Here is a 14,230-nt window from a genome sequence, read left to right as displayed (position 1 = left end):
AGGCATGATCCCTGACTGCCTAAAAGCAGCTCAGGTATCACCTATTTTTTTAAAAAAACAACGCTGACAAATCCAATCTCAATAATTTCCGTCCCATCTCTAACATCCCCACCCTAGCGAAACTCCTAGAAAAATGTGTACAATTCCAACTATGTGCTCACAAAGAGAACTATCAACTTCTAGACCAGAACCAATTCGGCTTTCGGAAGGGGCACCATACCGAATCAGCCCTCTCACACGTTATGGATGACATTCTGAAAATGCTCGACTAAAATGAATCCTGTCTATTTATCCCTCTTGACCGGTCCTCAGCTTTCGACACGGTTAATCATGTCAATCTGATATCCATCCTGCAAAACAGAATGGGTTTCTTCGATCTGGTGCTACAATGGTTCTCATCCTTCCTTCATCACAGAACACAAAGAGTCAAGGCTAACAACTCTCTCCCAGCCCTCTCCAGTTCTCATGGGGGTCCCTCAAGCGTCCGCCCTTTCTCCTATCCTATTCAACCTCTTCTTGGAACCTCTTGCTAACGCACTAAACTTCACAAATATTCTCTTCCACATGTACGGCGTTTGCGCACAACTATACTTGAAAATGTCATCCCCGGATAACATCATCTCACTCAAAACCATCCTAACTTCTACTCAAAATTGGTTATGCGAGAACCATCTCCTGCTCAACACCTCCAAAACGGAGTTCCTGCTCATCTCCCCTCCGAACCACCTTCCCAAGCTCGATCTCTGGCTGACTCACCTCACTGCCTTCAACTGCACGCCGATCATCATAGACTCAGCCAAATCCCTCAGAGTTACCTTGGACATGCACCTGAATATCAGCAAAGGGAGCAAACCACTTGATGAGGACTCCCAGAAATATCAAACCTTTCCTTCCACAAAATGACTTCAAGCATGTGGTCCAAGAACTTGTCTTGTTGAGGCTAGACTATGGCAGTGCTACCCTCTGTGGCCTCCCCAAATAGGCCCTTGTTCCATTAGGGCCTCTATAAACACTGCGGCTAGACTGGTGGCAGGTGCCAAACAAAATGAGAACATATCCCCAGTTTTAAAATCTCTCAATTGGCTACCATTTGAAGCACAAATTCAGCTAAAGATTGCAGTTCTGGCGCACAAAGCCATCCACTTCAAGACTCCCAAGTACCTGATGCAAAAACTTGAACTATCCTGTGGCGAGAGAGCTTCAAGAAGTGCCTCAACTTACCTTCTGAAACCTATCATCCTTAGCAAAAAGAGAACTTGTCATCGAGCCTTTTCAGGTGCTGCCCCAAAGATATGTAACTCTCTCCCACCGGAAGTACGAAGACTCTCCTCATTGACGGAGTTCTCTACCTTAATTGGCTAGGCTCACTAGACTGGTTGGCTTTATTTGCTATCACCAGGACTACCTCCATTTGTTATGGCTCCTCTCTACTGTACATTTTTTTTGTTGTTGTTTGAATTCATCAGTTTACTGTATTATTTTCCTTTTCCCTATTGATGTTGATACCTCATTCATGTCGTCTCCTCCATACTACTGTAAAGCACTCTGATATCTCTCTGGATCTTGTTTGCATTATATGAAACTTTATAAATAAATAAATAAAATACAGTAGTAATAAGATAAAGTGGCTAGCCTATGTTAAGAATTCACTTTCCGATCTAGGTTTGGGTATATTCTGGGACGAGCCTTCCTTCATTAAGCTTACTGAAGCGAATGCACATTTTTATGAATTCTTGATTTGTAGGCCCCTTGGCACCAGGCTTGGAAAAAGTTTTACACCTGCGCACAGGGTCTGACTCTGAATTGTTCCTGGAGCTTGACCACACCCTGTAAATGATGCTTGTTTGAAGGTGGTGTTCCACATACACTTTTATATAATTGTTGTTGGGTGTGAGAAGTATCAAGGGCTTTATTGTTGGTATTGGCTCTGTGAGTGGAGGACGCTCTTGGTACTTCTTTAGTCCCTCTGCCGCTCCTTAGTTCCTTTTGTGTATGGACGTTCACCTTGTGCCAGGTATGCGTGCTATTTGATGAGACTGTAGAGCATTTGCTCTTTTTTGGCCATATTATTCTATATTATACTAGACCTAGGGCCAGGTGGATTGTTCTTTTGTGTCGTCTATTGGGGATATCACATCGCACTTATGCTTTCAGAATTTGTACAAGTGATTCCACCAGCATGGTAGTGACCGCAGTATCTAAATGTCTATTGCCTGCATGGTCAATTCGATTTAAAGTAGTTGCTCGATTAACTACGATTAATTCTGTGTAAGAGCTTTTTAATGTGCATTTTGTAATGGTATAAAATGGTTTGCACAAATTGCATTCTGATGAGCATGTGCAGTGATTTGCCAGTTAAACGATTCTAGCCAATGTTTCATTGTTTTTTAATTTTGTGGGGCTGTTTTTAACTTGCTTTAATTGTAATTAAATTTGTATTATTCATTTTTTGGTATGTATTGTAAATCATTTGTACGATGAAACATGATGTTCGATCTGTCAATGAACTTGAACTTGAAGAAAGCAGCTTCCATTTGCCACTTGGGACATTTACTGGGTGTCACCCCATTATTCTGTAGAATAACAAGACAAACAGATGCATGGAAGAGACCTGCTTACTTGCAGCCATTCGCCAGGAGTTCGCTTTGAAGGCAATTTCCGTTCCTACTTGACCAATTTTAAAGTGATTAAGGTTGTGGTTCCTATGATAATATTAACTGACTCTTCCTGTGCCTTAATTTGTTATAGCTAGTTTAATCCTTCTCAGGAGCACAATTTATAGGAGACATGATATCTCTATAATCTTTCTCTCAAACACCTGTCTGGTCAGAATGGACTGCATATTTGATCTCACTCACAGTTTTATATAGTGCAAATTTGGTCCAAGGATTACAACAGAATGAGACTCAATTACACATTTTTTGTTTGGGTTTTGGGCATTGGGGAAATTGAGTGAATTGCAAGAAATCACAGGATGCTGTGCCAAGGCCAAGATTCAAACCTGGTTCACCAGTCCTAAAAGAGTGTCAATTATCAAGAGAGAACATAGGATAAATTACAAATGATGTTGCCATTCCTCTTAAAACTACTTCATTAAGCAACAATATTGAGCATGAAGGAATACATTATTTTGTGGTCATACTAATTGGCATTTTAAATTTTTGTGTAAGATGAACAACATCAACAACATTTTAAATTCTATTCAAAGCTTACCTATTACTACATCATGACCATCGACAAGGCCTGCGGAAAACAACTCTTGAGAAACCCCATCAGCTGTGTCTGTTTAAACATGAAAGGAACATTGTTCAGGGAACTAAAGGATAAACTGAAATACACAAAATGCACACTAAACATCTCAGACTACAAAGTCTACGTAATCAGATGAACTGCTTACAAATATATTCAAATAGTCAGTACATTAAAAGAAACGTGGGCGGTATAAAATATCATCACAACCTTGCTGGAGGCACTTCATTAACATGACTTGCTCAAATCTAGTATTTGTTAATGCCATTACAAGTATTGTTATGCAGTTTCCAGCACCCAAGTTACATTTTCTCAATCTCTAGGAGCAGTGGAGGGGACAAATCAGCACCATTATGTGCAATAACACTAAAAAGAAAAGACTCACTTCAAGTCATTATGTACACAGTCTCCAGTTCTGAGATTTTTACCTACAAATATTTGCTTGTTGGTGATTTATTTTCGGTAGTAAGAAAACGAGACTAAACCACAGAGAATGCATAAAGTGTATGTAATAGCCTGGAGGGAGGTGGTCACCTGTTGACTGAAGCAGGTTTTACTCTAAACTGCCTGCCATTGCATTTGCTTTTAATACTGTCCAGAATAATTATTGTGGATATTGAAATTGGCTTCCATAGATAGCAAAAATTACTTCAAAAAAAAGTCTGAAAAACGGTGTGCAATTCACTGACATGATATAGGAGTAATAGTTGCAAGTCTTCCTATAGAGGATCGAAAATGCAATGCAGAGGGGCCCAGTGAAACGCTCAAAGCTGCCTTACAATAAAGGAGGCACAAAACAAATACATTAATAACCCTCATAAAACAAACACGCTTCACACCGCATCTTCAGACATTGACCAGCCAGCCACACCTACTGCCACCATCCAAAGCCTTCTGACTGGCAGCCATGCAGTATATATTACGTAAAATCACTACAATAAATCGAGCCATTAGTTTATATTTCATTATATCACAGATTTAAAACTTTTGAGATAAATATTAATGCATGATATGCCACTTTTAGTCTTATCTACTAGATGCCATATTACTATGAATACTACAGGGAATTATTGTGTTAATTTAAAAATGTGGTGTGAGCTGCAACTGAGCTCTCGCAATTTGTTCCACGATAGTAAATTGGTTTATACGAGGAATCCAAAGCTCACGTTGGTATCTTGGTTCAAGCAGCATGGCCATCTTCGGTGAAAATGCATGTAGGACATTTGTGTGTGCAACAATATAGTTAAGAAATAAAGAACTTAAAATATTGCAACAAATTTAGAAATAAAATAAAAAATTAAGTAGCGTGTCATCAAAATGAAGAAAATCAGTTGCAGAGATCCAATGTCATAAACAGAAGAAAGGAACACCTCACAGAAACACATTGAAAAAGATATTTAATTTTGTCCTATAGAATAGGTAAAAAAAGTGAAAGGACAAACAGCCTTCCATGCCGTTAACCAGAATATAGCAAAGATAAGGAGATGATGGACGGAGCATTGAAACTTTTCAGACACTCACCCCTAGTCACAGATCTGGGTTGAATTCATCATCATTCTCTAGCTCACTTCGCCACCGCAGATAAGACCCAGCTGTATGTAAATCAGTCTTGACCCGGTGCCACTTGGGAAGAGTCCAGCCCGAACTGCCAAGCCAGGTCTTCCCTGAACCGGAAACAAGCATTCTGGGCCCAGTTTCGGGGTAACACCCCTCATCAGCCAGGCTAGCTTGAATCCAGTGGCAAAGTGAGCAAGGGACCCACATCTGGGCATACCCTGCCAACTTAGGAAAAAACAAAGTAAACACAAGGAGATGTGTGTTTGTGTTAACCAGAACATAAGAAGTCTCTTTTGCTAAATCATGTGTAATTGCAGTTGAGTAGAAGTTAGATAGAAACTGAATGGTTGTCATGCTGAAAGTTTTTTCTGTACGCATAGTTTTAGCCCTGACACCTTTGGATGCTAGTCACCAAACTCGTTTGCCTTCCGCACTCTTGTTTTGCTGTATTCATTTTTGTTAGCTTTAAGATTCTGTTCACTTTACCACCACTAACCAGTGCTAAAGTGCTTGGGCCCTCTCATTGAAACATGGTAACATTAGACTACACTCCCAACAGTCCCAAAACCCCGATACCGACACCTGGTGCAGATCTGGGGCAAAATTACTGAATTTCATGACAAAGCCAATAGAGAGATTTCATTCTTGAGCAGGGAGGCTAGAGCCAGTCTTATGGCAAGGGCGAGTGCCCTGGAAAAACCCTTGCCAACCTCCTGCATCAACCAGACGCCACCTCATATGTCACTGCACTCCACGACGGGGCCTGGACAGGACGACCTCCCCCAGTGAGGTGGTTGCCAGGTTCTCTGCCTTCTACTCGCAGCTATACACTGCTGGAGAGGTGCCCTCTTGTGAAGTCCTCAATCAATATTTTGAAACAATCGAACTCCTCTGGCTGGGAAATGAGCACCGGGAATACCTAGACGAACCCTTCACTTAAGAAGAGATTATGGCTGTCATTAGGGGAACAAAGCTCCTGACTCTGACGGCCTACCTGCATCCTTCTATAAGCAACTCGCACCCCTCCTAGATCCACATCTGGCCGCCATTTACATAGATTCTTTCGAACATGGCCGTTTTCCTCCCACCTCCGCGAAGCAAAGCTCACACTCCTTTTAAAGCCCGACAAATCCCCGAACTTTGCGACTCCTATCACCCTTTATCCCTCATTATTACCAATAACAAAATCTTCACTAAACTGCTGGCCTCGAGCCTTTTTCCTCTCTTGCCTCCGATAGTTCCCCCGGACCAGTCCAGCTTCATTCTCGGACGCGCCACATCGCACCACCTTCGGACCATGTTTGCCGTTCTCCATCAGATCAACCCCTCCCTTCCGGCCGTGGCGGCTCTCTTAGACGCCACAAAGGCCTTTGATACACTTGAATGGTCCTTCCTTTTCTATCTCCTCCCACGTCTGGGAGTCAGTCCAGTCTTTGTGCGCAAGGTCCAGTTTTATACAACCTCCCACCACCTGCATATGGATAAACGGTCAGATTACGGGAGTCGATCCCTATCGCGAGGGGTACTAGGCAGGGGTGCCCTCTCTCTACCATGCTATTCGCCATCGCCATGGAGCCTCTCGCTGTCAGGCTCAGACAGCACCACACCCAAAGGGGCATTGGCTTCACTACTCGGGCCTTGGTCGCCCCCATGTACGTGGGAGATGTCACACTGTACATCCGCAACCCACAGGAAAACCTGGCTCCCATGATCAGGGAGGTCGTGTGGCTCGGGGCTTGACCGGCATCCAGGTAAACTGGAGCAAGTTTATTCTTTTTCTTCTCATGAATGCCACCACGCCCTTTGCCCCGGACTATACCTTCGTCTAGGCGTCGGGTCCCACCAGATATTTGGGCTTCTGGCTAAGCAGGGACGTGAACGAGCTGTGGAAGGTCAACTTCGGCTGTGCGATGGACTGGCTGGAAACCAGGATTCAGCAGTGGTAGAAACTTCCCCTATCGTTGGAGGGGCCTATCGCCATCACCAAAATGGTGGTACTCTGGAAATTTTTATATCTCTTCTTAAATGTCCCCGTCCCCCTCACAGCGCATCTTTTCCACAAATGATGCTCTCTCATCATCACCCGTGTCTGGGCAGGACAGCAGCTTTGAATAGCATACAACATCCTCACGCTTCCTCTGTATTGAGGTGGCATGGGCGCCCCGACTTCAAGTTATACGTGCTAAGCACCCAAGCTGACTTTCTCCATTTCTGGTTGCTCCCCACACCTTTCCAGCCACACGTTGCAGTGGAGGCCGATCTCGCTGCTCCTTGGCCGCTACAGACTGCTATCTTTGTTCCTCCCAAACCCCGTGTGGTGAGATAGACACAGTGGAAACCCGGCGCTGGGTCTGGGTTGGTCTCCGGAAGCACTCTGGCACCAGCACACTCTCCCCCCACACCATGCCCCTCGCCAATTACCCAGCATTCCCTCCTTTGCAGACTGCCAACATGGCTAAGCGTGCTGCGCATATGGGACTCACTACTTTGGCAGACCTTTATCCCGACAATACCTTTTCCCCATTGATGGTGAGGCAGGCCCAATGGACACTCTGCTATATTATCAAATTAGAGCATCCTGTCAAGAGACTCACCCCACATTCCCTCAGCCTCCTCCTGTGCTTGCTGCCCTCAACTTGGTTTATGCTTCCAGCTCCCCATGCATAATGGTCACCAGAATTTATGGCCTCACGCTCGCTGTATCTCCTGTTATTACTGATCGCACCCGCATAGCCTGGAGCGAGGACCTGGGCACAGAACTCCCACAGGATGACTAGATGTATTGCTTCACCAGATTAAACGCCTGTCCCCTTACTTTCGTTTGCGGTACATTAATTTCAAATACTAGCAAAGATTATACAGCACACCTGCAACATTGCACAGAATGGGTCTCATCGCTTGTGACAGATGCATGCGGGGCTCCGCACCTGTGGCCAACTTTTCCCACTTGGCCTGGCTGAGCCCAATTGTTTCAGCCTACTGGCAGGACGTGTGCACTCCACGCACATCGCTGCCGACCCTCTGGTATGCCACCTGGGCTATGTGAAACAGTTCCCCAATGCTAGTCACAACCTCATTGCCATGCTACTGGTTCTTGCTAGGCGCAGGGTGTCCATGCACTGGGGACGGAGACCGGCACCCAAAGCCCGGGCCTGGCTGGAGGACTCTGCACACTGTCAGACAGTACTGGAAGAATTTTGAGATGTGATGCCGTCTACCAGCCAACCTCCTGATATCTAGGCCCCTCTCATCTCCTATCTACAATGCCAACATGCCCCCTCCAGTCCACTGCCCAACTCGCCCAACAGAACTGCCTTGACTGATGAGGACTGCGCTGCTAATTAGCCACATACAGCATAGTCGTCCTCACGACACTACGCACTAACTCCTGCACACATTTCGGTGCTGCAGGTTGATTCATTTCCGCTCAGTGCCTGGTCTCTTCCTGCTTTGTAGTGCACTGGGTTGTATCATCATGCCCATGTCCGATGTGCATGTAACAGGTGTGAAAATGTGACAATGCATTTGCCTCACCAATAGATTGTAACGCAACATGTGGTTTAATCTTCAATAAAGGTTTTCAAAAAGAAAGAAAATATATATGTATATATAAAAAATGTCTGCATAGAATCCATTAGACTTGAGTTACATAGGGGTTGAAAAAAACTTTATCCACAATGAATCAATAACTTAACACTTTTATTTAGCTTTTTTGCCAGAAAACCCTTTCCTTCAAGTGGTTGATGCAGTATTGGTTCAAGCAAAGGGACACTAGGCTCATGGGCTATTTAAAGGACATATTTTCTTTTCCAATTTACTTTCTATATCTTTGTAAAAAACACTACTTTACAAGGTGAATGTAATTTGCCTTTTAACATGGGCCACTTGTTTAAAGAACCTAAGCCCTATAAAGCTTAGTTTTATAAAACTAAATTGAGGAAGAAAAACATTCAAAGTCATCATATTTTCTTCAAAGGGTTTCATGCATTTTAAATTTTATATCAGGCAGCTTTCAACCGGAGTGCAACCTATTTTTAAGAACCATTCACTGTTTTAAACCTAATGTGTTCACTTTAGCTTTTTCAGCTTTGCAATATTTGTTGAAATTGTTTTGCAGATCTCAGCTGTAAACATATGATTACCTCTGAGTAAGTGCCTTGCTGAATATGCTACTAATAAATGTTGATTCTGTGTTTCCTTCTACCATCAGATCACAGATAAATGAATGTAGGTATCAGTGCCCTCTTACCAACACATGGTCAGCTTTCATAAACATCATTTCTATGAATAGAAGTACTTAGAACTTGATTTTAAAATTACAATTCATTGCAACTCAAAAGTGGTACACATGGACAATATTTTTTATTGGTATTCCGCTAGACTATTGTTATATCACAATACATTGAATGTAAGACTATATTGGTAAGTAAAGGTTTACTGTTCTTTACTGTGTATATATATATATGTATATTAATAATATATATCATTTTACAGATTGCCATGGAAAGCACTGTGCTAATCATATGCTTAAAGACTTTGCTGCAGAAATGGCAATACTGTGTGCCTTTCTAGCTCAGAGTGGATGGCACTGTGCTAATCCTATGTTTAAAATCTTGACTAGAAAAACAGACATTTGAGTTGAGCAGATTCAGAGTGTTGCTTTTGCTGGAGGGTGCTCTATACAGGAGCTGCTCTCCACCTAAACTTGGAACCTACCCAGAGTCCTCTGTTTTCTTTGTTTGCATAAATTATGCAGCACTCTAAGCCTGAAAGGGTATTGTTTTGACTTATTCTGGCTGCTCTCTTGTGTCAGAACGAAGCTAAAAGTCTGTGAAGAGCTATTTTCACATTGAAACACATGTCAAGGATTATTTTTATTCATTCTAGGTTGGCTTGGATGGTATTTTACCAATACCGATTTCTGTAATACTGTGCCTCGAGTGGTAAAAGGTGTTTGTTATTTTTCTGCTCGGTGTGCATGGCGCTGTGCTAATCAATCAATCAATCAATCATGGGCTTTTAAAGTGTACTACTCACCCGTGAGGGTTTCAAGGCCCATGGGGAGCGGGTTTGCAGTTCCAGGTTTACAGAGTAGGGGAGCGTCTGATGTTGACTGGGAGCTCGTTCCAGTCCTTGGCTGCGACATAGGAGAAGGCTATTCCACCTGCTCTAGTTCTGCAGATGCGTGGGATATCTTCTTGGGCGAGGTTGGCAGAGCAGAGGCCTAAACTGGGCTCATGGAAAGAAATTCTGTGGTTGAGGTATTTGGGTCCGATGTTGTGTAGGGATTTGTAGGCGTGGGTGATTGTGCTCATGTCGTGAGGTGCCGAGGACGAGTCTGGCTGCAGTGATTCAGATGGTCTGGAGTTTGTGAGGGCATATCCGAAGTCCAGTCTGCTAGTGATGAGTGCGTGGGTGACGGACTTTCTGTCTTTGGGGGGGATTCACTTGAAAGTCTTGCAGAAGATGTGGAGGGAGGTGAAACAGGTGGAGGCAACAGCGTTGATCTGGTGAGTCATGCTGAGGGAGGAGTCAAGGATGATGCAGAGTTCCGGGGCGTGGTCTGTCGGGGTGGGTGGGTTGCTGAGAGCGGGGGCCAGTAGGAGTTGTTCCAAGCAGAGTGGGAGGGTCCAAGGATGAGGACCTCTGTCTTCTCCGAGTTCAGCTTTAGGCAGCTGTTGCTAATCCAGGTTGCTACGTCTTTGATAATTTTCCTGGAAGCTGAGTCTGGTGTCTTTGGGGGTCTTCATGAGGGAGAGAATGAAGTGGGTGTCATCGGCTTTGGATACTTTACTGAGCCCATGCTGTCTGATTATGGCGGCGGGGGGGGCAAAGTAGATGTTAAAGAGCATGGGGCCTAGGGATGATCCTTGGGGTACTCCGCAGTTGATCTCTGTGAGTTCGGAAAGAAAGGGTGGGAGCCTGATCCTTTGGATTCTGACAGCGAGAAAGGAGCTGGTCCAGTAAAGGGTGGTTCAGCGTATGCCGGCATCATGGAGTCTGGCTGCAAGAGTGCGGTGAGTGACGGTGTCAATGGCTGCGGAGAGGTCTAGCAATATGAGGGACACGGTGTGTCCCTGGTCGAGTAGCATGCGGATGTTGTCGGTGGCAGCAAGGAGGGCGGTCTTGGTGCTGTGGTTGCTACGGAATCCAGACTGGGAGGAGTAGAGGATGATGTTCTCCTCGATGAAGGTGGTCAGTTTGTAGTGTAGTTCCTATTTTCCCTATAGGCCCTGCGCATTGGAATAACATAACCAGCAGTGTAGACGTAGAAGTGCGGTCTTCTAGGTCTCTACTGACTATATTAGACTTAATTGGGTTTGTACCAGCTAGCTCAGAGGTCACTGGAAACGTTCTTGACTGAATAGGAAGTGATCAGCTTCCCTGGCACAGACAAGAAGGGATTCAGTTTTCCAACAACCGCATTAACATGACAACTTTGCTCCTCAGAATAAGAGTCAATCTTTAGAGTCGTGTGAAACAATAGACAGCTATTTCACTCAGTCAGTTGTGCAAGATTACTTTCACCAGTATGCAGAGAATGGAGAGACGGGCGTTTTCAATAAAAGGTATTATTTATTGAACAGTCTTTCTTCTCATGCAAGAGAAATGAATTGCCACAATTGCAAGACTTGTTATTATGAAAAGTGCGTACAGTAAAAGGAGGATTGCGAAATAATACTGTAAAAGCATTGATATGGTTTCTTAGCCATATGATAGTTAAAATGAATAAAATATATATACATTCATATATACATTTGGCTAACGTACTCAACTGGTGCTTCTAACTACGCCTACCCCAGTGTACCTGACCTAAGCCTAATACGTGGGAGGGAGTAAGTAGCAGTTTAAGTTAAGTTGGTTTTGCCAAGGGTTCGCTTCAAGAATTCTCTCTAAGGGTTTAGTCAGCACTGTACCTCTGGAATAGAATGTTGGAGGTCTGGTATCTCCTCTCAGGACTCGATATCCAAGTCACCCGCAAGGGTAGGCTGGAAACGCCGGAGCTGGATTTTCTCGGCAGGAGAAAAGACAGCGTCTTTCTCAGCGCGTCAAGGAGGAGGAGGGGCAGCGTCCGTGGGCTTCTCGCATCTGCGGGGCTCTGCAAGGGACAGCTGTTCTGCTCCTATATTCACCACCACCGCTGCGTGTGCTGAAGGCAACGTTGGTATTATTTATACCTGAAAGGTGCTTTGTTTGACGTAAGTTTTTGGACATAAGACGTCAATAAAGATGTCACTAAGAACTGGTCATTCTTACAGTGCTCGTTAGAGTTCTATTACTAATCAAAACAAAGCAAGCGGGGCTTTCCCAGGTTGCTGGTGGTTTTTATCTGTTGAAAGAACTCGGTGTGTTATCTGGGAATCTTTAGGAAGTGGCTTCTGCTGTGTCATGTACTGTAATGAGCTGCAGAGACGAATTACTGAAATATGGCTCTGATAATTTATGCCATTATAGGGATACCTAGTGATACCTATTGATTATAGCCGTATAGGGGCATGAGGTCGCAATATTGATCGGGGTCCTAGATAGAACACAACAAGTTGTGCGATGACGAATTTCTCTGTGACTTTGGCTGCGGAGAGAAGGAGAAAGATGGGCAGTAGTTTTTCTGGTCCGTCAGGTCAGCCAAGGGTTTCTTGAAGAGGGGCTTGAACTCTGACCGCTTTCAGTCATTGGGCAATATGCCGGATTTGAAGGTGGTGTAGATGGTGTGGCATAGTTTGGGCACGATGGCATCGGCGGTGGCTCTGTGGAAGATGTGAGGTGGGCAGGGATCTGTGGGGGCTCCTGAGTTGGTGCTTATCATGGTCGTGGTGGTGTCTTCGGTGGTGACTGGTGTCCAGGTGATGATGGTGTGCTGGTTGTCATTTCTGGAGTGGAGGGTGGCTTCTGGAGTCTGTTGTCTGAAGTTGTCATAGAGGGCCTTGATTTGCAGGTGGAAGTAGGAGCCTAACTTGTTGCAGAGGTCCTGGGACGGTGTGATGTCTGTAGCTTCCTGGGGGGTTTGGTGAACTGCTGGATGATGTTGAAGAGTTCCTTTGAGTTGCTGGTGTTGGTGAGGATTTTGTCCCGGATGAAGGTCCTCTTGGTGACTCTTATGAGTTGGTGGTATTGCGTCATGGCTTGTTTGGAGCTGGACAGGTCTTCAGTGGTTTTTCTCCATTGTTTCCCAAGACATCTGCAGTAGTGTCTGGCTTCTTGGAGGTCGGTGGTCAACCAGGTGGCCTTCAGAGGGCGTTGTCTGTCGGGGTGACGGAGGGGGTTTGAGCTTGTCTGCGCAGACTTTGCTTAGAAATGGCAAAAAACGTTGTCCTTTTCTAGCTCAATGTGGATGGCACTGAACCAATCCTATCCATACAACCTACAAAAATAGACATTTGAGATGAGCAGATTAAGACTATCTTTTGTGTTGTAGGGTGTTCTATACAGGAGCTGCTTTCCAACTAAACTTGGGATAAATATATCTTTGAGGTACAAAACTGTGGAGTTAGAAATAGTAACTCCATACTTATGTACACATATTTGATTTTATGATGTTGAGGTACTCAAAATAAAAAGAGGAAAGATAAATAGGTGTGTATCTTTTTATTACATTGATAGCATGTGACTGTATAGTAATATGCAATGCATTGTCCTCAGCTAAATGCTTGCTAGCTCACCTTTCTTCAACAACACATTTGATATTGCTGGTATTGTAGATTGCACTGAATATCACTGAGAAATGTTAGATTTAAACACCATTCTTTATAGAATATGTGCAAACCATGATATTAACTATTAATATAAGAAATACAAAAATATTTATTGAAATCTATATAAAACTAATAATTAAAATACATCATATTACATTGTTTATCCAGTTATCAGAAGCCCATTACTCTCCGGTTGTCCAAATCCATACATGAACACTGGTCCCATAGAACTAATTTAGTAGAGTAACCATGTGTACAATGGTTTATGTTTATGTTTTTGAGATTTTTATTGCGCGCAAATACCCGAGGGTGTCTCGGCGCAGATCGGACTCCTGAGATGAAGCTACCTTAAAATTATTGGTCAAATAACCAAGTTTTCAGGAGTTTTCGAAAAATAGTGAGGGTTGGACTGGTTTTAATGGGCAGAGGAAGGGAGTTCCATAGCTTGGGGGTGGCTACTAGAAAACGCCTATCTCCCCAGCTGGCAGTTCTGGTACGCGGGACAGCAAGCAAATAGGTACTAGCAGATCGAAGGTGTCTTTGTGGGGCATAAATTAGAAAGGCATCTTTGAGGAACCTTGGTCCGGAGTCATGAATAGCTTTGTAAGCAATGCAAAGAGCTTTAAATTTTATGCGATTCTTGACTCTTAGCCAATGCAAATGGCGTATGGCCATGGTGGTTGAGCGGCGACTGGGGATAATAAGCAGAATTCTGGCCGCTGCATTTTGCA

At 44.0% G+C, this 14,230-nt stretch overlaps 1 protein-coding gene across 1 annotated transcript in view; it reads right to left on the bottom strand.

Annotated features, from left to right (window-relative positions):
* Positions 1–1,660: 1,660 nt before the first annotated feature.
* Positions 1,661–14,230, bottom strand: part of STK39 (serine/threonine kinase 39) — a 1,290,321-nt gene continuing 1,277,751 nt past the window's right edge. Inside the window, exon 16 of the mRNA XM_086958759.1 lies at positions 1,661–3,282. Within this exon, the coding sequence (XP_086814885.1) occupies positions 3,203–3,282 (80 nt within the window). The 3' untranslated portion in view covers positions 1,661–3,202. The remainder of the gene's footprint in view (positions 3,283–14,230) is intronic.

This window comes from Lissotriton vulgaris, chromosome 2_1, assembly GCF_964263255.1.
Source record: "Lissotriton vulgaris chromosome 2_1, aLisVul1.2, whole genome shotgun sequence".
NCBI lineage: Eukaryota > Metazoa > Chordata > Amphibia > Caudata > Salamandridae > Lissotriton > Lissotriton vulgaris.
This window is presented reverse-complemented; position numbering and strand designations above follow the sequence as displayed.